This window comes from Carassius carassius, chromosome 5, assembly GCF_963082965.1.
Source record: "Carassius carassius chromosome 5, fCarCar2.1, whole genome shotgun sequence".
NCBI lineage: Eukaryota > Metazoa > Chordata > Actinopteri > Cypriniformes > Cyprinidae > Carassius > Carassius carassius.
The window spans coordinates 12,034,856-12,062,733 of NC_081759.1; the positions used below are offsets into that span (position 1 = coordinate 12,034,856).

The 27,878-nt window shown below is 38.0% G+C and overlaps 1 protein-coding gene across 1 annotated transcript; it reads left to right on the forward strand.

The window, feature by feature from the left end:
- Positions 1-539: 539 nt before the first annotated feature.
- Positions 540-27,878, forward strand: LOC132140179 (regulator of telomere elongation helicase 1-like). The gene is made up of 9 exons (XM_059548989.1): positions 540-710; positions 12,922-12,999; positions 13,092-13,238; positions 13,626-13,741; positions 13,827-13,950; positions 14,052-14,223; positions 14,577-14,725; positions 25,896-25,961; positions 26,409-27,878. Exons 1-9 carry the CDS (start codon positions 540-542, stop codon positions 26,529-26,531), a joined length of 1,146 nt encoding a protein of 381 aa, XP_059404972.1. The 3' UTR covers positions 26,532-27,878.

A 27,878-nucleotide genomic window follows, 5' to 3' on the forward strand; every position in this document is an offset into this window, starting at 1 on the left:
TCTGGTCTCCACTGTCTTTCAGGGATGTAGAGGTCCTTTTTTAGGTGCTGATCCACCATCTGGTCTGGATACGTACTGGATCTGGTGGCTACGGTGACCTCGGAATAAGAGAGAAACAGACTAATATTAGAATAGATGCCATTCTTCTAATGATGTAGCAAGTACATAGAGTGGAAGTGTTCCCGGTTCCGGTTTACCTAATTAATGCAGCCTAAAAATCCTTTAACGGATTTGGATATTAAAAGCATATTAGTATGTTATGTGTAAGCCAGGTTAAAGAGATGGGTCTTTAATCTAGATTTAAACTGCAAGAGTGTGTCTGCCTCCCGAACAATGTTAGGTAGGTTATTCCAGAGTTTAGGCGCCAAATAGGAAAAGGATCTGCCGCCCGCAGTTGATTTTGTTTATTCTAGGTATTATCAAATTGCCTGAGTTTTGAGAACGTAGCGGACGTAGAGGATTATAATGTAAAAGGAGGTCATTCAAATACTGAGGTGCTAAACCATTCAGGGCTTTACAAAAACCTAGAGAATCAACGCATGGCTAAAAGGCTAAATCCAAGGCAGGCCCACTGGGCGCTATTCTTCACTCACTTCAAATTCTCCATCTCGTATCGCTCAGGGGCCAAAAACATCAAGGCCGACGCCCTGTCCTGGTGTCACGCCCCTGAGGAAAGCCTGGAAGAACCTGAAACGATGCTTCCTGAGAAGGTAATCATCAGTCCTATCACCTGGTCAACCGAGACCCTACCCTTCTCCACTCCTAGGAACATATTAAAAGTGTAAACAAGTGTTAAATAGGCTTGCAACATACTAGATACATACTAAAACATGCTAGCAACACTTAGCTAAGTGCTAAAGCATGCTACTAATGCAGTGAAAAAAGAAGATGCTTTAACTCAGGCAAGCAATGTCCGATCTGCCCCAAACTTCACACGTTTGACAAGGGTCCTGTCATAAATAAATCAACATGCCCATATTCGGTTATAGTCATAGCGCCACCTGCTTGCAACAGGAAGTGTCATTTTTAACACTTTTATGCACTATTTGCAACACAGTAAAATATACCATTGTGTGTTAATCATGCTAGAAATATTTTCAAACATTCTAGCAACACTTAGTATGAGCAAAACGATGCTATTAATACTATAAAAGAGGAAGTTGTTGTAACTCATGCATAAAATTCCCCATCTGACCCAAACATCACATGTTTTATAAGAGTACTGGCCTGAACACAACTAAAGGCCAATATTCAATTATAAGTATAGTGCCGCCTGCTTGCAGCAGGAAATGAATTATTTTATACTAACTTAAACATGACTTGTCTGATCTGCCCGAAACTTTGCATGTTTGGTAAGAGTCCTGGCCTGAAGACATTTACATGTCAATACTGAGTTATAATCATAGTGCCACCTGTTGGCAGCAGGAAATGTGGCACAAATATTTACTATTTTATAAGCATATGGCCCAACGTTCACTGTTCCTCCTATGGGCACTGGGTGGTGGTGAGCCCGAGTGCGAGGGCCCTTTCATCGCTGCTTGCAGCTTTAGTTCTTCTTCTTCTCCCGAATGAATCGCATTTTTGAGGGCTTAAACATGCTCAGAAAGTCATGAAACTTTGCACACGCGTCAAACCTAGTGAAAATTTTCGTCTGATATAGGATTCAGAAGAGGGTGTGGCAAAATGGCTCGACAGCGCCACCTATACTAAGAAAATCAACAGCCTTCCAGCTATGTTTCACGTACATGCACGAAAAATTGGCACACATATGTAACACACCAATACCTACAAAAAAGACTCCTGGAGCAAAATTCTAAACGCAACAGGAAATCTGTTATTTTTAATATTATGAGCAAATTTTGTGTAATTTTGGTCACTTCCATGTGTTGTATTTTAACGAACTCCTCGTAGAGATTTCTTCAAATCAACACCAAATTTGGTATGCCTAATCTAAAGGCCTTTGCGATGTTAAATTGTGAAGATCTTGAGTTTTCGTTGAAGGGCGTGTCCGTGGCGGCCTGGCGAATTTCGATGATTTGCCATGAAAAATGAAGTTGCTATAACTCAGACATACAATGTCCAATCTGCCCCAAACTTCACATGTTTGATGAGACTCCGAACCTGAACAGATTGACATGCCCATATTCTGTTATAGTCATAACGCCACCTATTGGCAACAGGAAGTGACATATTTTACACTGCGACTAACTACTCCTAGAAATTTTATGACATCAATGTCTTTTTTGTGGTCAGTCTAATCTAAAGGCCTGTGCAATGTTAAGTTGTGAAGATCTTGAGTTTTCGTTAAAAGGTGTGTCCATGGCGCCGTGACGAAGTTCGATGTCCCGACATGGGAATAAAAGATGTTATAACTCAGGCATAAAATGTCCGATCTTACCCGAACTTCACATGTGTGATAAGAGTCCTGGCCTGAACACATCTGTAGGCCAATATTCCATCGGGTGTGGCAAAATGGCTCGATAGCGCCACCTATACACTTTCAACATAGCGCGCCTCGAGCTCCGTTTCACGTACATGTACAAAAATGCGTACACACATGTAACACACCAATACCTACAAAAAAGTATCTTGGTACGAAATCCGAATCCCAACAGGAAGTCGGTTATTTAGAATTTTCTCTGCAAAATTGGCGTTGTTTTTGCCATTTTCAGGGGTTGTACTTTAACGAACTCCTCCTAGAGATTTATTCAGATCAACACCAAACTTGGTCAGTTAAATCTAAAGGCCTTTGCGATGTTAAATTGCGAAGATCTTGAGGTTTCGTTAAAGGGCGTGTCCATGGCGGCCTGACAAATTTCGATGATTCACCATGAAAAAGGAAGTTGCTGTAACTCAGACATACAATGTCCAATCTGCCCCAAACTTCACATGTTAGATAAGACTTCTGCCCTTAACAGATCTACATGCCCATATTCAGTTATAGTCATAGCGCCACCTGCTGGCAACAGGAAGTGACATGTTTTAAGCTGCGACAAGCTACTCCTAGAAATCTTTTGACATTAATGTATTTTTTGTGGTCAGTCTAATCTAAAGGCCTGTGTAATGGTAAATTGTGGCAATCTTGAGTTTTTGTTAAAGAGCGTGTCCATTGCAAAAATTACAAAATTTGATGTCTCGCCACAGCAAGAGAAGTTGTTGTAACTCAGGCATAAATGTTTGATCTTCCCCAAACTTCACATGTTCGATAAGAGTGCAGCCCTGAACACATCTGAAGGCCAATATTCCATTATAATGATAGCGCCACCTGCTGGCAAAAGGAAGATTGGCACATATATGGAATAAACGTTGATATATTCTACTTATATTTATGAGTTTAAACGCATATTTCTCACCGTTCACCTATTTACTAAAGCCACTCGCTGCCGGTTAGCCCGGGTGCGAGGGCCCGTTCATCGCTGCTTGCAGCTTTAATTAGGGCCCGAGCACCGAAGTGTGAGGACCCTCTTGTATCTGCTTTGTTTATTATTATTATTAGGGCCCGAGCACCGAGGTGCAAGGACCCTCTTGTATCTGCTTTGTTTATTATTATTAGGGCCCGAGCACCGATGGTGTGAGGACCCTCTTGGAATTGCTCCGTTTATTATTATTATTATTATTATTATTATTATTATTATTATTATTCTTCTCTAAGATGAATCGCATTTTTGAGAGCCTAAACATGCTCAAAGTCATGAAACTTTGCACACACCTCAGAACTGGCGAAAATTTATGTCTGATATGGGTTTCAGAAGTGGGTGTGGCAAAATGGCTCGACAGCGCCACCTATACACGTTCAACGGTGTGCGCCTCGAGCTACGTTTCACGTACATGTATGAAAATTGGTATACACATGTATCTCTCCAATACCTACAAAAAAGTCTCTTGGGGCAAAATCCGAAACCCAACAGGAAGTCGGTTATTTTTAATTTTATGAGCAAAGTTTGTGTCATTTTTGTCATTTCCATGCGTTGTATTTTAACGAACTCCTCCTAGAGATTAATTCAGATCAACACCAAAGTTGGTATGCCTAATCTAAAGGCCTTTGCGATGTTAAATTGCGAAGATTTTGAGTTTTCGTTAAAGGGCGTGTCCGTGGCGGCCTGGCGAATTTCGATGATTCGCCATGAAAAATGAAGTTGCTATAACTCAGACATACAATGTCCAATCTGCCCCACACTTCACATGTTTGATGAGACTCCGAACCTGAACAGATTGACATGCCCATATTCAGTTATAGTCATAGCGCCACCTATTGGCAACAGGAAGTGACATATTTTACACTTCGACAGACTACTCCTAGAAATTTTTTGACATCAATGTCTTTTTTATGGTCAGTATAATCTAAAGGCCTGTGCAATGTTAAATTGTGAAGATCTTGAGTTTTCGTTAAGGGGCGTGTCCATGGCGCCGTGACAAAATTCAAAGTCTCGCCATGGGAATAAAAGATGTTATAACTCAGGCAAAAAATGTCCGATCTTCCCCAAACTTCACACGTGTGATAAAAGTCCTGGCCTGAACAGATCTGAAGGCCAATATTCCATCGGGTGTGGCAAAATGGCTCGATAGTGCCACCTATACACTTTCAACGGAGTGCACCTCGAGCTATGTTTCACGTACATGTACAAAAATTGGTACACACATGTAACACACCAATACCTACAAAAAAGTCTCTTGGTACGAAATCCTAATCCCAACAAGAAGTCGATTATTTTGAATTTTCCCTGCAAAATTGGTGTTGTTTTTGCCATTTTCAGGGTTTGTACTTTAACGAACTCCTCCTAGAGATTTATTCAGATGAACACCAAACTTGGTCAGTGTAATCTAAAGCCCTTTGCGATGTTAAATTGCGAAGGACTTGAGGTTTCGTTAAAGTGCGTGTCCATGGCGGCCTGACAAATTTCGATGTTTCGCCATGAAAAAGGAAGTTGCTGTAACTCAGACATACAATGTCCAATCTGCCCCAAACTTCACATGTTGGATAAGACTCTTGACCTGAACAGATCTACATGCCAATATTCAGTTATAGTCATAGCGCCACCTATTGGCAACAGGAAGTGAAATATTTTACACTGCGACAAACTACTCCTAGAAATTTTATGACATCAATGTTATTTTTGTGGTCAGTCTAATCTAAAGACCTGTGTGATGTTTAGTTGTGAAGATCTTGAGTTTTCGTTAAAAGGCGTGTCCATGGCGCCGTGACGAAGTTCGATGTGTCACCATGGGAATAAAAGATGTTATAACTCAGGCATAAAATGTCCGATCTTGCCCAAACTTCACATGTGTGATAAGGGTCCTGGCCTGAACACATCTGAAAGCCAATATTCCATTATAATGATAGCGCCACCTGCTGACAACAGAAAGATTGGCACATATATGGAATAAACTTTGATATATTCCACTTATATTTATGAGTTTAAATGCATATTTCTCACCGTTCACCTATTTACTAAAGCCACTCGCTGCCGGTGAGCCCGGGTGCGAGGGCCCGTTCATCGCTGCTTGCAGCTTTAATTATTATTATTATTAGGGCCCGAGCACCGATGGTGTGAGGACCCTCTTGGAATTGCTCCGTTTATTATTATTATTATTATTATTATTATTCTCCAGGATGAATCGCATTTTTGAGGGCCTAAACATACTCAAAAAGTCATGAAACTTTGCACACACCTCAGAACCGGCGAAAATGTACATCTGATATGGGTTTCAGAGGTGGGTGTGGCAAAATGGCTCGACAGCGCCACCTATACATGTTCAACTGTGTGCGCCTCGAGCTATGTTTCACGTACATGTATGAAAATCGGTACACACATGTAACTCTCCAATACCTACAAAAAAGTCTCTTAGAGCAAAATTCTAAACCCAACAGGAAGTCAGTTATTTTTAATATTATGAGCAAATTTTGTGTCATTTTTGCCATTTCCATGAGTTGTATTTTAACGAACTCCTCCTAGAAACGTATTCAGATCAACACCAAATTTGGTATGCCTAATCTAAAGGCCTTTGCGATGTTAAATTGCGAAGATTTTGAGTTTTCGTTAAAGGGCGTGTCCATGGCGCCGTGACGAAGTTCGATGTCTCGCCATGGGAATAAAAGATGTTATAACTCAGGCATAAAATGTCCGATCTTCCCCAAACTTCACATGTCTGATAAGAGTCCTGGCCTGGACACATCTGTAGGACAATATTCCATCGGGTGTGGCAAAATGGCTCGATAGCGCCACCTATACACTTTCAACATAGCACGCCTCGAGCTCCGTTTCACGTACATGTACAAAAATCGGTACACACATGTAACACACCAATACCTACAAAAAAGTCTCTTGGTACGAAATCCGAATCCAAACAGGAAGTCAGTTATTTAGAATTTTCTCTGCAAAATTGGAGTTGTTTTTGCCATTTTCAGGGGTTGTACTTTAACGAACTCCTCCTAGAGATTTATTCAGATCAACATCAAACTTGGTCAGTTAAATCTAAAGGCCTTTGCGATGTTAAATTGCGAAGGACTTGAGGTTTCGTTAAAGGGCGTGTCCATGGCGGCCTGACAAATTTCGATGTTTCGCCATGAAAAAGGAAGTTGCTATAACTCAGACATACAATGTCCAATCTGCCCCAAACTTCACATATTAGAGAAGACTTCTGCCCTTAACAGATCTACATGCCCATATTCAGTTATAGTCATAGTGCCACCTGCTGGCAACAGGATGTGACATGTTTTACGCTGCGACATACCACTCCTAGAAATCTTTTGACATTAATGTATTTTTTGTGGTCAGTCTAATCTAAAGGCCTGTGCAATGTTAAATTGTGGCAATCTTGAGTTTTTGTTAAAGAGCGTGTCCATGGCAAAAATGACAAAATTGTATGTCTCGCCACAGCAAGAGAAGTTGTTGTAACTCAGGCATAAAATGTTCAATCTTCCCCAGACTCCGCATGTTCGATAAGAGTCCTGGCCTGAACACATCTGAAGGCCAATATTCCATTATAATGATAGCGCCACCTGCTGGCAACAGAAAGATTGGCACATATATGGAATAAACATTGATATATTTCACTTATATTTATGAGTTTAAATGCATATTTCTCACCGTTCACCTATTTACTAAAGCCACTCGCTGCCGGTGAGCCGGGATGCGAGGGCCCGTTCATCGCTGCTTGCAGCTTTAATTAGGGCCCGAGCACCGATGGTGTGAGGACCCTCTTGGAATTGCTCCGTTTATTATTATTATTATTATTATTATTATTATTCTCCAGGATGAATCGCATTTTTGAGGGCCTAAACATACTCAAAAAGTCATGAAACTTTGCACACACCTCAGAACCGGCGAAAATGTACATCTGATATGGGTTTCAGAAGTGGGTGTGGCAAAATGGCTCGACAGCGCCACCTATACATGTTCAAAGGTGTGCGCCTCGAGCTATGTTTCACGTACATGTATGAAAATTGGTACACACATGTAACTCTCTAATACCTACAAAAAAGTCTCTTAGAGCAAAATTCTAAACCCAACAGGAAGTCAGTTATTTTTAATATTATGAGCAAATTTTGTGTCATTTTTGCCATTTCCATGAGTTGTATTTTAACGAACTCCTCCTAGAAACTTATTCAGATCAACACCAAATTTGGTATGCCTAATCTAAAGGACTTTGCGATGTTAAATTGCGAAGATTTTGAGTTTTCGTTAAAGGGCGTGTCCGTGGCGGCCTGGCGAATTTCGATGATTTGCCATGAAAAATGAAGTTGCTATAACTCAGACATACAATGTCCAATGTGCCCAAAACTTCACATGTTTAATAAGACTCCTGACTTGAACATATTTACATTCCCATATTCAGTTATAGTCATAGCGCCACCTATAGGCAACAGGAAGTGATATATTTTACACTTCGACAGACTACTCCTAGAAATTTTTTGACATCAATGTCTTTTTTATGGTCAGTATAATCTAAAGGCCTGTGCAATGTTAAATTGTGAAGATCTTGAGTTTTCGTTAAGGGGCGTGTCCATGGCGCCGTGACAAAATTCAAAGTCTCGCCATGGGAATAAAAGATGTTATAACTCAAGCATAAAATGTCCGATCTTCCCCAAACATCACATGTGTGATAAAAGTCCTGGCCTGAACAGATCTGAAGGCCAATATTCCATCGGGTGTGGCAAAATGGCTCGATAGCGCCACCTATACACTTTTAACGGAGCGCACCTCGAGCTATGTTTCACGTACATGTACAAAAATTGGTACACACATGTAACAAACCAATACCTACAAAAAAGTCTATTGGTACGAAATCCTAATCCCAACAGGAAGTCGGTTATTTTAAGTTTTCCCTGCAAAATTGGTGTTGTTTTTGCCATTTTCAGGGGTTGTACTTTAACGAACTCCTCCTAGAGATTTATTCAGATGAACACCAAACTTGGTCAGTGTAATCTAAAGCCATTTGCGATGTTAAATTGCGAAGGACTTGAGGTTTCGTTAAAGGGCGTGTCCATGGTGGCCTGACAAATTTCGATGTTTCGCCATAAAAAAGGAAGTTGCTGTAACTCAGACATACAATGTCCAATCTGCCCCAAACTTCACATGTTGGATAAGATTTTTGACCTGAACAGATCTACATGCCAATATTCAGTTATAGTCATAGTGCCACCTATTGGCAACAGGAAGTGAAATATTTTACACTGCGACAAACTACTCCTAGAAATTTTATGACATCAATGTTATTTTTGTGGTCAGTCTAATCTAAAGACCTGTGTGATGTTTATTTGTGAAGATCTTGAGTTTTCGTTAAAAGGCGTGTCCATGGCGCCGTGACGAAGTTCGATGTGTCGCCATGGGAATAAAAGATGTTATAACTCAGGCATAAAATGTCCGATCTTGCCCAAACTTCACATGTGTGATAAGGGTCCTGGCCTGAACAGATCTGAAGGCCAATATTCCATTGGGTGTGGCAAAATGGCTCGATAGCGCCACCTATACACTTTCAACTGAGTGCATATACACTTTCAATGGAGTGCGCCTCAAGCTATGTTTCACGTACATGTACAAAAATTGGTACACACATGTAACACACCAATATCTACGAAAAAGTCTCTTGGTACGAAATCCAAATCCAAACAGGAAGTCAGTTATTTAGAATGTTCTCTGCAAAATTGGTGTTGTTTTTGGCATTTTCAGGGGTTGTACTTTAACGAACTCATCCTAGAGATTTATTCAGATCAGCATCAAACTTGGTCAGTTAAATCTAAAGGCCTTTGCGATGTTAAATTGGGAAGATCTTGAGATTTCGTTAAAGGGAGTGTCCATGGCGGCCTGACAAATTTCGATGTTTCGCCATGAAAAAGGAAGTTGCTGTAACTCAGACATACAATGTCCAATCTGCCCCAAACTTTGCATGTTAGATAAGACTTCTGCCCTTAACAGATCTACATGCCCATATTCAATTATAGTCATAGCGCCACCTGCTGGCAACAGGAAGTGACATATTTTACGCTGAGATAAACTACTCCTAGAGATTTTTTGACATTAATGTATTTTTGTGGTCAGTCTAATCTTAAGGCCTGTGTAATGTTAAATTGTGGCAATCTTGAGTTTTTGTTAAAGAGCGTGTCCATGGCAAAAATGACAAAATTTGATGTCTCGCCACAGCAAGAGAAGTTGTTGTAACTCAGGCATAAAATGTTTGATCTTCCCCAAACTTCACATGTTCGATAAGAGTGCAGCCCTGAACACAACTGAAGGCCAATATTCCATTATAATGATTGGAACATATATGGAATAAACATTGATATATTCTACTTATATTTATGAGTTTAAATGCATATTTCTCACCGTTCACCTATTTACTAAAGCCACTCGCTGCCGGTGAGCCCGGGTGCGAGGGCCCGTTCATCGCTGCTTGCAGTTTTAATTAGGGCCCGAGCACCGATGGTGTGAGGACCCTCTTGGAATTGCTCCGTTTATTATTATTATTATTATTATTATTATTATTATTATTATTAGGGCCCGAGCACCGATGGTGTGAGGACCCTCTTGGAATTGCTCCGTTTATTATTATTATTATTATTATTATTATTATTATTATTATTATTATTATTATTCTCCAGGATGAATCGCATTTTTGAGGGCCTAAACATACTCAAAAAGTCATGAAACTTTGCACACACCTCATAACCGGCGAAAATGTACATCTGATATGGGTTTCAGAAGTGGGTGTGGCAAAATGGCTCGACAGCGCCACCTATACATGTTCAATGGTGTGCGCCTCGAGCTATGTTTCACGTACATGTATGAAAATCGGTACACACATGTAACTCTCCAATACCTACAAAAAAGTCTCTTAGAGCAAAATTCTAAACCCAACAGGAAGTCAGTTATTTTTAATATTATGAGCAAATTTTGTGTCATTTTTGCCATTTCCATGAGTTGTATTTTAACGAACTCCTCCTAGAAACTTATTCAGATCAACACCAAATTTGGTATGCCTAATCTAAAGGCCTTTGCGATGTTAAATTGCGAAGATTTTGAGTTTTCGTTAAAGGGCGTGTCCGTGGCGGCCTGGCGAATTTCGATGATTCGCCATGAAAAATTATGTTGCTATAACTCAGACATACAATGTCCAATGTGCCCAAAACTTCACATGTTTAATAAGACTCCTGACCTGAACATATTTACATGCCCATATTCAGTTATAGTCATAGCGCCACCTATAGGCAACAGGAAGTGACATATTTTACACTTCGACAGACTACTCCTAGAAATTTTTTGACATCAATGTCTTTTTTATGGTCAGTATAATCTAAAGGCCTGTGCAATGTTAAATTGTGAAGATCTTGAGTTTTCGTTAAGGGGCGTGTCCATGGCGCCGTGACAAAATTCAAAGTATCGCCATGGGAATAAAAGATGTTATAACTCAGGCATAAAATGTCCGATCTTCCCCAAACTTCACATGTGTGATAAGAGTCCTGGCCTGAACAGATCTGAAGGCCAATAATCCATCGGGTGTGGCAAAATGGCTCGATAGCGCCACCTATACACTTTCAACGGAGTGCACCTCGAGCTATGTTTCACGTACATGTACAAAAATTGGTACACACATGTAACACACCAGTACCTACAAAAAAGTCTCTTGGTACGAAATCCTAATCCCAACAGGAAGTCGGTTATTTTGAATTTTCCCTGCAAAATTGGTGTTGTTTTTGCCATTTTCAGGGGTTGTACTTTAACGAACTCCTCCTAGAGATTTATTTAGATGAACACCAAACTTGGTCAGTGTAATCTAAAGCCATTTGTGATGTTAAATTGCGAAGGACTTGAGGTTTTGTTAAAGGGCGTGTCCATGGCGGCCTGACAAATTTCGATGTTTCGCCATGAAAAAGGAAGTTGCTGTAACTCAGACATACAATGCCCAATCTGCCCCAAACTTCACATGTTGGATAAGACTCTTGACCTGAACAGATCTACATGCCAATATTCAGTTATAGTCATAGCACCACCTATTGGTAACAGGAAGTGAAATATTTTACACTGCGACAAACTACTCCTAGACATTTTATGACATCGATGTTATTTTTGTGGTCCGTTTAATCTAAAGACCTGTGTGATGTTTAGTTGTGAAGATCTTGAGTTTTCGTTAAAAGGCGTGTCCATGGCGCCGTGACGAAGTTCGATGTGTCGCCATGGGAATAAAAGATGTTATAACTCAGGCATAAAATGTCCGATCTTGCCCAAACTTCACATGTGTGATAAGGGTCCTGGCCTGAACAGATCTGAAGGCCAATATTCCATTGGGTGTGGCAAAATGGCTCGATAGCGCCACCTTTACACTTTCAACTGAGTGCATATACACTTTCAACGGAGTGCGCCTCAAGCTATGTTTCACGTACATGTACAAAAATCGGTACACACATGTAACACACCAATATCTACGAAAAAGTCTCTTGGTACGAAATCCGAATCCAAACAGGAAGTCAGTTATTTAGAATGTCCTCTGCAAAATTGGTGTTGTTTTTGGCATTTTCAGGGGTTGTACTTTAACGAACTCCTCCTAGAGATTTATTCAGGTCACCATCAAACTTGGTCAGTTAAATCTAAAGGCTTTTGCGAAGTTAAATTGGGAAGATCTTAAGATTTCGTTAAAGGGAGTGTCCATGGCGGCCTGACAATTTTCGATGTTTCGCCATGAAAAAGGAAGTTGCTGTAACTCAGACATACAATGTCCAATCTGCCCCAAACTTCGCATGTTAGATAAGACTTCTGCCCTTAACAGATCCACATGCCCATATTCACTTATAGTCATAGCGCCACTTGCTGGCAACAGGAAGTGGCATATTTTACACTGTGACAAAGTACTCCTAGAAATCTTTTGACATTAATGTATTTTTTATGGTCAGTCTAATCTTAAGGCCTGTGCAATGTTAAATTATGGAGATCTTGAGTTTTTGTTAAAGGGTGTGTCCATGGCACCATGACACAATTTGATGTCTCGCCACAGGAAAAGTTGTTGTAACTCAGGCATAAAATGTCCGATCTTCCCCAAACTTCACATTTTGTGATAAGAGTCCTGGCCTGAACACATCTGAAGGCCAATATTCCATTATAATGATAGCACCACCTGCTGGCAACAGGAAGACTGGCACATATAAATGATTTTGACATATTCCACTTATATTTACGACTTTAAATGCATATATCTCGCCGTTCGCCAATTTACTAAAGCCTCTCGCTGGCGGTGAGCCCGGGTGCGAGGGCCTGTTCATCACTGCTTGCAGCTTTAATTGACCGTTGCTTTTTTTACATTAGAGGGGAAGCTGAGCTTCCCTTGCAGTCTTAAAGAAATCCCCACTGGTAGATACTAACAAAATTCTAGCATAGCTTGATGTGCACAAGCTCTCAGTCAGTTCTGCTCTAAAATTGGATTCTCTTGCAGGTGATTGATGGCTATTATGCCAAGCTGAAAGACCCAAACTCCAGCGGAGGAAGCTTCTTCGCTGTATGTAGAGGAAAGGTGAGACTATAAATATTTGATGCAATAAAATTACTTTTATGAACCGACACCAGTAATATCAACACATTTCTTGTTTTCCATCTTTCCCCAAGTCAAGCGAAGGGTTGGATTTTGCTGACACGTACTGTCGAGGTGTTGTTGTCACTGGACTTCCCTTCCCCCCGATGATGGACCCCAGGGTGGTGCTTAAAATGCAGTATCTGGACGAGATGTGCAAAAATAACATTAGTGGAGTGAAGGTACCTGCTCTTCAAAATGCTCAACTGTGTTTCTTTTATGGAATGCAGATATTGTACCCATTTACCATTTTATGTTTCTGTTTTTATCCTTGTTTGCAAATAAAATTTGTGTGCAGTAAATGCAAATTAATTTAGAGGGGAAAAAAATCCATAAATCACAAAATCTTAAAATCTTTTTTCAAAAGAAATTGTTTTATCAAATATGATATAATAGAAAGGAAGTCTCTTATCAGATAATACCTTTTAATAGATATTGTGCTTTGATATTGATACTGTGGTACAACTCCCCAATACATAGTGATTATTATTTTTTTTTTTTTTTTTGATGAACTTAATGATGATTAAGATCATGATGTAAAGGTTCTTATTGTCTGTGTTGTAGTTCAGTATCTGTCCAGGCAGGAGTGGTACAGACAGCAGGCCTATCGCGCTGTGAATCAAGCCATTGGCAGAGTGATCCGCCACAGAGAAGACTACGGAGCCATCTTCCTCTGTGATCACAGGTCAGCGCTAATTAATAGAACAGCAATTCCCAATTTGACTGGAAAGCATGCACTCCAATATTAATGTTCTGGAATTGTAATCCAGGTTCAGGGGCTTCGAAGCCCGTAATCAGCTTCCTCCTTGGATGAGGCCATATGTTAAAATTTATGATAACTTCGGTACCATGGTCCGTGATGTGGTTCATTTCTTTCGGACGGCGCAGAAAACAGTATGTTTTTTTTTCTTGTTCATCTACCCTAAAAATCTGCAAGGCCCTTTTAACACTAATAGGAGCTGACATGCACATTTATTGGTTGATTTGTTTATCAGAGACCAGTTCCTGTTAGGAAAGGAAAAGCAGAGAGCAGTGAGAAGCAGGCAGACACCAGGCCGCTCAACAGAGGCTCCGGCTGTCCTCATAAGAGTGTCTGGCTCACTGACACATCTCGAAAAGCCAAACAAGTAGACTCCCACGTCCCCAGCCTAAAAAGGAAAAAATTAGGTGAGATCACTTCTATTTAACTTTTTTTTTTTTTTTACTGTATTTTTTAATGAGATCTTGGATGAATGTGTTTTTCATTAAGACATACTAGGTCTTGGAAATGTATGTTGCCATTGATTCCCTAATTACTTTTATACATTAATCAATATCAAAGTCAAATAATTAAGCAATAAGTTGTAATTTGGTTCTGAGACTGTTGAACCCAGCTGAACAAATGAAACATTAACATAATATAACGCTTGGAGCTTATTCTATCATTTAACGGAAACAGAGCCCTCCGATTTGATCGTTCATAATTTGTTTTGACGCATTAATTTTGAACTAAGTCAACAAAAGTGATTGTGTTGTTTTAGAGTCAGAAGAGCAGTCTGGAAGTGATGGGGATGCCCAAATTTTCATTCAATATGAGATGGACATTGACAGAAAACCAGTCAGTCTGCTGGACGTCCCTGATGACACAACCAACAAAGTGAGGGAAGACACCATGGTTGGGGAAGAAAGGGTAAGACAAGAATTACATTGCGAAAGAGATTTTCTTAGGAGATGTAATATAGAATGTCAGAGCAGCTCTTTTCCTAATGATGCTAATGTATACTGCCATGGTGCAAAAAAAAGTATAAAAAAGTAGTTCCTTCCAAAGTTTGCCCCATTTTCCAGAACTTCTGAATTCAAGGTAGCTTACTGTGAGAAACACTTGTATAGGCACAAGACATCACATTTCTCTGAGGATTTTTTGCTGAATAAATGAGATGTATAAAACATTGCCTCATAAATCATGATCAGGGACACTTTTGATCTGTTACTCAAATCTTTCTACTTTATTCAGATAAGCTCATTGTGCAGGTCTGTAAGATTTATCACATGCTGTAACATAACTACAGTAGGTGGCCAGCCTATCTGGGCCTTGCGGCGGTAACTGTAATTCAGTCGCGTGTTAAAATCATTCGCGAAACTACCGCCAGGTGGCGCAAAGGGACGGATTGCGAAATTAATGTAATTGTAAAATGAGATAAAAGCAGGAAGTAAAACAACAATAACATTATGATATAACATTGTAACATTTAAAAAAAAAACATTAAAAAAATTACAATTTGTTAATTTTTAAAATGTAGGATAGTCTTAGGCTACAGTCTACTAAACAAAAATTAAAAGACCTTTACACAAAGGATCATATGCATGCTATTTTTATTAAACAGTAAATAAATTTAAATTAAATTAATAAATTTATGCATATATATACAACCCGAATTCCGGAAAAGTTGGGACGTTTTTTAAATTTTAATAAAATGAAAACTAAAGGAATATCAAATCACATGAGCCAATATTTTATTCACAATAGAACATAGATAACGTAGCAAATGTTTAAACTGAGAAATTTTACACTTTTATCCACTTAATTAGCTCATTTAAAATTTAATGCCTGCTACAGGTCTCAAAAAAGTTGGCACGGGGGCAACAAATGGCTAAAAAAGCAAGCAGTTTTGAAAAGATTCAGCTGGGAGAACATCTAGTGATTAATTAAGTTAATTGATATCAGGTCTGTAACATGATTAGCTATAAAAGCTTTGTCTTAGAGAAGCAGAGTCTCTCAGAAGTAAAGATGGACAGAGGCTCTCCAATCTGTGAAAGACTGCGTAAAAAAATTGTGGAAAACTTTAAAAACAATGTTCCTCAACGTCAAATTGCAAAGGCTTTGCAAATCTCCTCATCTACAGTGCATAACATCATCAAAAGATTCAGAGAAACTGGAGAAATCTCTGTGCGTAAGGGACAAGGCCGGAGACCTTTATTGGATGCCCGTGGTCTTCGGGCTCTCAGACGACACTGCATCACTCATCGGCATGATTGTGTCAATGACATTACTAAATGGGCCCAGGAATACTTTCAGAAACCACTGTCGGTAAACACAATCCGCCGTGCCATCAGCAGATGCCAACTAAAGCTCTATCATGCAAAAAGGAAGCCATATGTGAACATGGTCCAGAAGCGCCGTCGTGTCCTGTGGGCCAAGGCTCATTTAAAATGGACTATTTCAAAGTGGAATAGTGTTTTATGGTCAGACGAGTCCAAATTTGACATTCTTGTTGGAAATCACAGACGCCGTGTCCTCCGGACTAAAGAGGAGGGAGACCTTCCAGCATGTTATCAGCGTTCAGTTCAAAAGCCAGCATCTCTGATGGTATGGGGGTGCATAAGTGCATACGGTATGGGCAGCTTGCATGTTTTGGAAGGCTCTGTGAATGCTGAAAGGTATATAAAGGTTTTAGAGCAACATATGCTTTCCTCCAAACAACGTCTATTTCAGGGAAGGCCTTGTTTATTTCAGCAGGACAATGCAAAACCACATACTGCAGCTATAACAACAGCATGGCTTCGTCGTAGAAGAGTCCGGGTGCTAACCTGGCCTGCCTGCAGTCCAGATCTTTCACCTATAGAGAACATTTGGCGCATCATTAAACGAAAAATACGTCAAAGACGACCACGAACTCTTCAGCAGCTGGAAATCTATATAAGGCAAGAATGGGACCAAATTCCAACAGCAAAACTCCAGCAACTCATAGCCTCAATGCCCAGACGTCTTCAAACTGTTTTGAAAAGAAAAGGAGATGCTACACCATGGTAAACATGCCCCGTCCCAACTATTTTGAGACCTGTAGTAGAAATCAAAATTGAAATGAGCTCATTTTGTGCATAAAATTGTAAACTTTCTCAGTTTAAACATTTGCTATGTTATCTATGTTCTATTGTGAATAAAATATTGGCTCATGTGATCTGAAAGTCTTTTAGTTTTCATTTTATTAAAATTTAAAAAACGTCCCAACTTTTCCGGAATTCGGGTTGTATATATATAAGCTAAATGTTTTAATTTCATTTTCATTTCGGGTTCATTCTTGGTTTAAAAAAATCTTCAGGTTCCATATGCAGAGCGAAATGGTAACGGTCCACCATTTAGCAATAATTAGTATTAACTCTGTTATTATTTTTGATTTTTCAAAATACCAACACTTTGCATTTTTGAATTATGCCTTATGTGTGACCAAAAATTATTTGTTTCAGCTGTTTGATCGCGCTGGTGCCTCGCGTACATATTCACTGAAAACAGCAGTTGTTCACCAGACATTTTGCGTGAGCACTTTGACATATTGTTAATTATGATTTTTTTTCCATCGATACTGAAACGCACACAGCCTATTTACCTCATGAATAATAGTTAATCTTCAAATGGGCAACATCACAAATATGGAAACGTTTGGATTTCTCCTGATTGAGAAAGCCCAACCTTACCTTATGCTTAGCTTTAAATTATTATTATTATTATTATTTTAATTACTAAGCCTATATTATAATATACTGCAATTATATTTACCATTAGAATTATATTATTAATTTTTAATTATTGTTTTGTTCTGATAAATTTGTTAAATTTAAAGGATTTGTTGTAAAATATTTTCTTATAGCCTATTTTTTTCCTCTCACAAACTGATTTATTATTTTTAGCGTTTAAAAAAAAAACATGCAGCAAACGAAAATAGGTGATTAATCCGTTAAAATAAAACCTATACACGACTCAAATATTTTTTTTCCTCTGACAAACTTAATTTATTTTTTAGCGTATTTAAAAAATAAAAAATAAAGAAAACATTCAGCAAATGAAAATAGGCGATTAATCCATTAAAATTTGTTACTCTTGGTTAACAGTAATTATAATTATTTTACTTCAGAACAGAGCCTGGGACTAATCTAGGCTATCCAGTGTGTGTTTTGTTTTTTTGTTTTTTTTCATTGCATCTGAAAATGACTTTGTTCATTACATTCACTTCAGGCGCTTTGGCGCAGATCAGCCTCCCGCAAAGCTCAGCTGAGGACGATTTAAAAATGTTTGAAATAAAGCAGTGGTTCTCAACCCGCAGCCCGTCACGAATTCAAATGCTGCCCACACCACATGCTGAAAAAAAAATAAAAAAACTTTATCAGTTTGTAATATTTTATTTTTTACATCAATTAAAATTAATTATGCTACTAATGAAATTTAAACTTTATCCTAATGTTTTTTTCTTCATATATTATTTTCAGACATGAGCACTAGCATAAGCATTTAACGAACACATACAACCGCGCACTTTGGCAGAATTAAATTCAAATAGTCATCAACAGCCATTAGGTAAATTGCCTTTAAGTTAAAATTGTGCATCAGAATGGACACCGAATGGACAAATTTGTTTTTTGAGGGAGAAAAAAAAAAGAAATTAAAAAAATGCCAGCAAATGAACATGTACAAACTGTGAATAGTCGCAGTATCAGTATTGAAGGAGAAGTGCTGGATCTTCGTTTTTTTTGCCCCGCAACTCACTTGAAGAAGTTCAGGCAAATAGAAACACCATACACTACGTAGCAATCCTTAATTGAAGAAATGTGGCAACACATCTCTGGAGAGAACCTCATATTATTAAATTCAAAAGTGTTTTCCATATTTGGATCAAAATAGGCTACATTTGTGAACGCACATTTTCTGAAATGTTGTGCATCAGGTCATGCAAGCCTGCATCTTAAAGCCTCTGTCAAACTTTCTGCGTCCGCGAGTCCGCTATGGGACGCTAGGTAGGCGTGACGTAAAAATAGTCATTGGAGAGTGTGTGCCGAGGCTCTGAGCAGACGACCGCACGGACAGGTGCGCGTGGTCAGTAGGCTTCAAAAGCAAAATTGCACATGTACTACTCGAACCTGTGCAATCCGTCAATAAAAGAATATAAAGACAGTCAGATGTGCAATAATTCTGGGCAATTACAGAGCGGACCATCAGCCTGCGCATTCAGAAGTATAAATTGATGAAGTCTGCATCCGCGCTGGCCGTGTCTGCGTCCGGATTGCTCATGCGGAAAGTATAACACAGGCGTTACAATCGCAACTAGTAGAATTGCTTATTTCACTGAATGTAATAGATTATATTAGGGCTGAAACGATTCCTCGAGTAACTCGAGTTAGCCTCGAAGCCTCTTAATTTATTTTAAATCTCACGTCAGGTTCTTTCGCGATGATTTTTTTTAACGTGACACAACGTGTTTACGTCTCCCACAAAGCGGAAGGAGACACAAGCGCTGCATCCAAAATCTCATACTGCAAGGAGTCAGCAGTGTTTTGATTTGAGGGCGCGGGCAAACGTAAAGAGAACTTTGTGGTGTGTGTCCATTGCAAGATAGAGCTGGCATACCACAACTAGGGCCCTATGATTTCCGCGATGCAGAAAACCCGGAGGGAATCGCGGAATCCAGTTATAAAAACGGAATTTACAGTTTACCGCGCGGAATGGCACGGAATTTGCCACATTTTGACTGAATTAATCAAAAATAGGTCATTGCACTTACATCAAATCCCGATATGGACTAATATCTTTAAATATTAAGCTGGAACAGTCTATTTAAATATGAATCCTACATGTTCTGCATGTCTCTGTTAATGAATGGAGCAGAAGCGCGTCTTCCTTTATTAAACACACTGAAGCGCGTGACGCTCCAGTGATTTCAGCGTCTGCTGTCTCACTAAATAAGACGTGAACACATGAACAACATCTGCAGAACTGCACTGACAGTCACGTCATGACAGTCACCCCCATCAAATTGAAAAAGGTTAGATAAAAACGTACTGTGCCATGGTATAACAGTAATACTCACTCTCTCAAGAAAGTAACTCGTAGTCTTGAACGCAAATGGAGAAAAACTAACTTGGAAGTTTTTAAAATTGCATGGAAAAACAGTATGTCCAGGTATAGACAGGCTCTAAAAACTGCTAGGGCAGAGCATATCCACAAACTCATTGAAAATAACCAAAACAATCCAAGGTTTTTATTTAGCACAGTGGCTAAATTAACAAATTACCAGACGCCACCTGATTCAAATATTCCACCAACGTTAAATAGTAATGACTTTATGAATTTCTTCACTGATAAAATAGATAACATTAGAAATACAATAGCGAATGTAGATTCTACAGCGTCTAACACTTCAGTTTCATCCATCGCACCCAAAGATAAACTGCAGTGCTTTACAAATATAGGACAGGAAGAGCTAAATAAACTTATCACTGTATCTAAACCAACAACATGTTTATTAGATCCTGTACCCACTAAATTACTAAAAGAGCTGTTACCTGTAGCCGAAGAACCGCTTCTCAATATCATTAACTCGTCGTTATCTTTAGGTCACGTCCCAAAACCATTCAAGCTGGCGGTTATCAAGCCTCTTATTAAGAAACCAAAACTAGATCCTAGTGTACTGGCAAATTATAGGCCTATTTCAAATCTTCCATTTATGTCTAAAATTTTAGAAAAGTTGTGTCTGCTCAATTGAGCACCTTCCTGCATAAAAATGATCTGTATGAAGAATTTCAGTCAGGTTTTAGGCCCCACCATAGCACAGAAACTGCACTTGTTAAAATTACAAATGACCTGCTTCTTGCGTCAGATCAAGGCTGCATCTCATTTCTAGTCTTACTTGATCTTAGTGCTGCGTTCGACACCATAGATCATGACATACTCATAGATCGATTACAAAACTATACAGGTATTCAAGGGCAGGCTCTAAGATGGTTTAGATCCTACCTGTCCGATCGCTACCATTTTGTTTACTTAAATGGGGTGTCATCTCATTTATCATCAGTAAAATATGGAGTGCCACAAGGATCCGTCCTAGGTCCCCTTCTATTTTCAATATACATGTTGCCCCTTGGTAATATTATTAGAAAATACGGAATTAGCTTCCACTGTTATGCTGATGATACTCAGCTATATATCTCAACGAGACCAGATGAAACTTCCCAATTATCTAAGCTAACAGAGTGTGTTAAAAATATAAAAGATTGGATGACAAATAATTTTCTCCAATTAAATTCGGATAAGACAGAGATATTAATTATTGGACCAAAAAACACCACACAGAATCTTGTAGATTACAATCTGCAACTAGACGGATGTACTGTTACTTCCTCTACAGTCAGAAATCTGGGTGTTATATTGGACAGCAATTTGTCTTTTGAAAATCATATTTCCAATGTTACAAAAACCGCATTCTTCCATCTTAGAAACATTGCCAAGCTACGAAACATGTTATCTGTTTCTGATGCAGAAAAGCTAGTTCATGCTTTCATGACCTCTAGACTGGACTATTGTAATGGACTTCTAGGTGGTTGTCCTGCTTCGTCAATAAACAAGCTACAGGTAGTCCAAAATGCAGCAGCTAGAGTCCTTACCAGGTCAAGAAAATATGATCATATTACCCCAATTTTACAGTCTCTGCACTGGCTACCTATTAAGTTCCGTATCAGTTACAAATTATCATTACTTACCTATAAGGCCCTAAATGGTTTAGCTCCTGCGTACCTAACTAGCCTTCTACCACGCTACAACCCATCACGCACCCTAAGGTCACAAAACGCTGGACTTTTGGTAGTTCCTAGGATAGCAAAGTCCACTAAAGGAGGTAGAGCTTTTTCACATTTGGCTCCCAAACTCTGGAATAGCCTTCCTGATAATGTTCGGGGTTCAGACACACTCTCTCTGTTTAAATCTAGATTAAAAACGCATCTCTTTCGCCAAGCATTCGAATAATGTATCTCTTAAATTGTGAGTGTAGTTGCATCTGCATTTTTATTCTTTAGCTTGGGTTAAACTAATTTTACTTTGTTGGATCAGCAGCTATGCTAATGATGTCTCTATTTTGTTTCTATGTTTTGCCACGGGATTTACATCCCGTGGTAACTAGGATTTACACAAGCTCCAGTCTGGATCCAGAACACCTGAGAAGAGATGATGCTGACCCTCAGAGGACCCCAGATGATGCTAATCTTGAATCAACAAACAGAACTAACAATTATTGCTACATGTGTGACTGCATCCTATAATTGCTATTAATTAATAATATTGATAGTTCATCATCTAGCTGACTACGTCTTGTATTATTATTATTATTTTTATTTTTCTAAAATCCTGTCAAACGTGCACAAACTACTAGCTACTACTAAATATTGTAGAAACATAATTTTCTGTAAAGTTGCTTTGTAACGATTTGTATTGTAAAAAGCGCTATACAAATAAACTTGAATTGAATGAGCATTTGACCGTTTGATTTGAGTAACACTAGCGTCACATCACATACACAGAACTGTAAAGGTACGTCAACCCATCAAAATAAAAGTCTGGTTAAAGACTATTGTTTAGCAGAATGTACATAGCCTACTACTAAAAAAAAAAAAAAACATTATTTTTTTAAGGTTTAATCTCACAACATTTCTTCCATGTTTTATTTTTAATAGTAAATCCCCTTACCAAAAAGTTAGGTTAATTTTCAATAACAAAAGATAAATGAATGTTTTATGTGTTTAATGTTTAATGTGCATCTCAGAAAATGCTTTATTTAAAACCACAACTGAATGGCACTTAAATGCACTTAATTCATCTGTCAACTTTATTGTCATTGTTCACAGTACAAGTACAGACAGAGAAACAATGGGTAATAAATGTTTATTTTTGATGTATGCATTGCATTCTATGCATTTAAAAATAAAAAATAAATTTTTTCTAAAAAAGGAAATTTAGCTGTTCATTAGAGACCCAGGAGTCTTATTTTCTCTTGCATAATTAATATTACACTTTAATTAAGCAAAAACACATTTTATCCGATTACTCGATTAATCGATGGAATTTTTGGTAGAATACTCGATTACTAAAATATTCGATAGCTACAGCCCTAGATTATATATCATAATAGTTAGGCTATAATGTTATAAATCAGGTTGGTTTCTATTGCTGACGTAATATGTAAATTATATGCGACTTGCACTTAGACCATAGTGCGGCCCGCTGGAAAAAAAGGTTGAGAACCACTAGGTTGCTGTCCCATTTTATACAGGAATTGTTCATTTAAAAAAATCGAATTATATTGTTAGTTCTAATTATATTGTTAACACAAGTTCATTTAGAACTTTTTTACTTATAAACTCCTTGAGAATTTAAAGTTAGTTTATTAGTATTTAAATTCAAGTTTAAAAAAAGGTTTTAATTGCTTAAATTATTTTTATTAATTAATAATATGTTATCATGTTTATTCTTGTAAAAAATTCTTGTTTATTCTTTAGTTTCTCTCTCTCTCTCTCTCTCTCTCTCTCTCTCTCTCTCTCTCTAACAGCATTAGCTCAATGAAATTTGTCTTCCTTCCGTTAGAATGAATGTTTTCCTGCCTTGTTAAATGTTGGGCTCATGATCAATAAGTTGTATTCGCCTCAATCTGATTCAGTAAAGTCAAACCGCAGACATTGAAGCTGCATCACTGAGCGCGAGTCCCGCGAGAAAATTATGAATACAAAGAGTAGTGCTGCTGAGTTCAGGCATGTTTCAGCCCAGCAACACACCGTTCCTCAGAGCCAAAACACAGACCGAATTCTGTTCAGCTGGAGGGGGTTGGGTTTTGGGTAGTTATTCATGGCTTGTGGGGGTCGAGATAAAGGTGTGAATTGCTCTTTCATATGGACAGTGTCTTATGAGGCTTTCACTTGCAGAACTGGTTTATATAGGACTGTTGTTTTGGCTATATTCACAGTGCTGGCTCTCTCCGACGAGAGAAATGCAACAATCACAGATTACACAATTCGTTTTTGTTTAAAAAACATTTCAAGCTTTCTGTAGATATATTTTTAATGTACCTATGTGAGACACCACGATATTATGTTAATTAAAAAATTATAGATTCATTATCATGAAAAAATTAAAGTGATTAATGCACATTAATAATTTTTGCACAAACACTTGAATATGAGCGTCGTGGTTTTCACTCTCTCCAAGAGCGCTCCGTCACGAGTACAATTCATGCCAACAGCCCATAATATAACTGCATTTTCAGCAAGAATTCATGTTAAACATATTTAGCTTGATCAGAAGGTTGACTGCAAGAGTCGAGCGGGATGTTAAGAGTTTGTCTGTTTCTTTTACTGATTATTTTCGGGTTAAAGCATAATTTAAACAGATTCACACTCAATCGCTTTTGCAATAATGCATTCAAACAAATGTAATCTTACAGTGCTACATTATCAGCATGCTATCTGATTTTGAAATCTTGAAGTTAATCGATCTGTTTAGATAAAATAACTGACAAAAATGTACTGTTATTTTCATCACAAACAAAATTTTCATAGCAGAAAGCAGCAATTAAAGATGTAATGCTTACAATGTTATTAGTTTGGCATGTGATATAGGGAAAACAGTTTACACATAGCTTAAGCCACTTTGAAACTCTCCTGTTATTTTTTTTATTTTTTATTATATTTAATATGCTATTTTATGAACATAACATTTCAAACATACTGAAATACTTTATCCATGGAGTTAAGGCGGAGCGTGTTTCTGGTATCAGTGCGCGCGGAGGGGAAGTTGTTGCTTCTCACAGACTCTGATGCGGAGTGAAAGAGAAGTTTCACCCGACGAAATGAAGACGACCGCGGCTGCACAAGCACAGCACATCTGCCAAAAATCAACCTGCAGCGATGCTCGTTCATCGACTCGCCAAGCTTTACTTTTGTAGGTCGCATGGCAGTAAATAATTCGATAATATGACCATGCAGTCAATACAGATATTTAATAAAAACATTAAAACAAGCAGGGCTGGAAAATAAAACAATAAAAAACGCACGCCAGGCCTACACCGGACACAAGTGGAACGATCCAACAAAAGACAACAGAACACAGTGATGGATACACTGGACTCGATCCCCATCAGTGAACTGATGCTCGTTCTGTTGATGAAGAAATGTTCTGACACTGCGTTCAGATGATTTGACACTATAGTGTGATGTCATCAAGTTTAGACACACTTTTCGCTGTGGGGCACAGATGACAACTTTCGCGTCCGGTGTAGACACACAGTCCGGTGTAGACACACAGAAAGTCGCTGCTCTATTTACAAATAAGTTCTAAAAAAAAAAAAAATCTAAACCAGTGGCATAACGAGATGGAAATATAAACTAGAAAATATATTAACAGGTCCTCCGTCCATGACACTTACTCACTGCGGAGCTGGCAGTTTTAATCTTAACAGCTCTTAAAGCTGAGTGGCTGGTTAGATGCATGATGGGCTAGTATAAAAAAATAAATAAATAAAATAAATAAATAAAGGTCTTTCCAGCATTAAGGTAATAACAGTACTGTTTTTTTTAAATCATCTTGTTGCAGTTATAAATTTGACTGCTAAATGAATGATAAAGAACTATATTAAAACTTGTTTTGTAAAATTTCTTCGTCATTTGAATATTGATTTAAAAATCGGTTTAAATCATAAATCAGATTTTTTTTTCTAAAATAAAAAAAAACTGGGATTTTTTTTTTTAGGCTATATGATGTTACCCTACTTTAAAAGCAAGTAAAGAAGGTTCCCTTTAAAATCACTTAAGTTGTCAATTACTAAAGTTTTTTTTTTTACATCGTGTGAATGTTGTTGATTATAATGAGAGAACTTGAGTTTAATCGTGAGGACGTTTTATTAATTCTTTAGAGTTTCAAAGATTTAATCGTGGTACCCGCGGCGGTAAAAGAGGCGTTTTCGATGTCTACTTAGTGTATGTGGCTAATTTTCCCTTTATCTCATTTGTCTGTAACCCTGGAGGCGAGTCACTTCTCTTCTCATTCCCTCCAGCATGACAAACGTCTGGATCGTGAATCAAGAGTTGGGAAACGGAAAATTAAAGTGTTTCAACAGCGGGTAAGGCATCATGACTGAAGTTTTGTGAGCTGTGTGATTTTTAGTACCATATGTGTATGTAGACCTCAATATGCTGTCAATAACATGACTATACAGCAACTGGATTATCTTAACAGATACTCATATTAAAAATGCATATTATTTTACAATATCAGAATGTACTATAAATATCTGTCTATATCTATCATCTATCTAATATATATATATATAATCTATTATTATTATTTAAAGTATTTTATTCATGTGATAGCAAAAATAAATATTCAGCATCATTACTCCAGTCTTCAGAATGATTCATTAATAAAAAATAAAAATAAAAATAATCCCCTTTGATTGATAGTGCTTACCTTCTAATTTAGTTAGATTATCACAATAAATGGATTTGGACATTAAAAGGAACAGGCCATGTTTATTGAAGTAAATGTATTCTGTCTTCTGCTTTTTCAGAAAACAACGAATTCCTGTACTGAAAAAACAGGCAATGCTTTCATTGTGGAGCTGAGACGATGCCTGAGTCATGAGAACTTTATTCATCGTGGAGGCGTTACAGTGGTACAAGACAACCGATGACCTGAGTAACTTTCTGGTTAATGTGCTTGAACCGCTCGTTCGAGACACACACGGATTGCTCAGAGGTGCGGAATCTCATCATATCCTTATTATTTTCCGCGTGTTCTCTCTGTACTTATGATTCTTTACAGCCTTTAACCACTGCCTACAATGGGGTGGATTGTTCACTGGAAACCGAAAGTAACTCACTCCTGCTAAACATTTACTCTTTGAAATATTACACCCGGGAGGGAACAATACAAGTTGACACCATTATGACTAAAAGTTTGCTAAAAAGTATTATCTACTAAAGCAAGGTGCTATTTGACTCTGGTCAAGCGTAACCATAGCAGAATGGTGGGAGTGGCCTTAGATGGCAACATGCCTAGTGCATTATGGGTGTTGAAGGTTTCCTACCTATTTGGCTAGAGGGAAGACAACAGAATTTTTTATTTTTTAATCTAGTAGTATCTAGTTTTATCTTTTATCTTATTTAGCACCGATTAAAAAAAAAAAAATGTGTTCCTTTTTTTTCTACTGCATAGTACAACTTATAATAATATATCTACTAACATACTTTTAAATACCTTCAATTATATTTAATTGTGACTGTATAAAAAAAGGCAGTTAAAGGCAGGGTAGGCAGGTTTTTTTTCCTACTTTTTTCCCAAATTTGTTTAAACTGTCTTTATATACCAATACATAATTAAAATGTTAGTACTCTGAAAAGGAGAGTATAAAAATTGTGTGTCTGTAGTCCTCTCGGGGCTGCAATAAACACAGCTACTAAATATGATTGGCTGGGCGACTGTCACTCTCCCTCGCTACCATGGCTACCACCCCTGCTGCTACAGGAGCTGCCCACATGCGCGCACCCGCAAGAGGGGAAGAGGCATGGAAGCTAGGAAGAAAGTAACTAAAAATAGAGCTATATAGTTTATAATTGTTAATTATAACTTACAATTATAATATTATAATTCTACAGAATTTCTTTTTTTTTTTTTACATATAAATGTTCAAGCAATATGCAAACTATCAATGTAAGAAATTTATACATTTTTCGAAATACATAACATTTCAAAGAATCTTTACAGAAAGACATACTGTTGTGCCTATATGGTCAAAAACATCACTGTTTTAATAGTTGGTGCTAAATGCTTTAGTCTTCATACCTACAGCAAGCAAGCCAAAGGCAACAGTGGGAAATAAAGAAAAATCTGTAAGATGCCGATACTAGAGTAAAAATACCTTTGGAGAAACCAGACTAACCAAAAACACAGAGGACCAGTTCTCGTATATTCAGTCTGAACATTTGGTACAATGTCAATGGTAGTTAACATTGTTACTGCATTGATTCAGCTGTAAGGT

Coding starts and splice junctions, on each gene's coding strand:
- LOC132140179 (XM_059548989.1), top strand. CDS start 540: ATGGCTAAAAGGCTAAATCCAAGGCAGGCCCACTGGGCGCTATTCTTC. Junction 711..12,921: donor AAACGATGCTTCCTGAGAAG/GTAATCATCAGT, acceptor ATTCTCTTGCAG/GTGATTGATGGCTATTATGC. Junction 14,726..25,895: donor CCATGGTTGGGGAAGAAAGG/GTAAGACAAGAA, acceptor CATTCCCTCCAG/CATGACAAACGTCTGGATCG.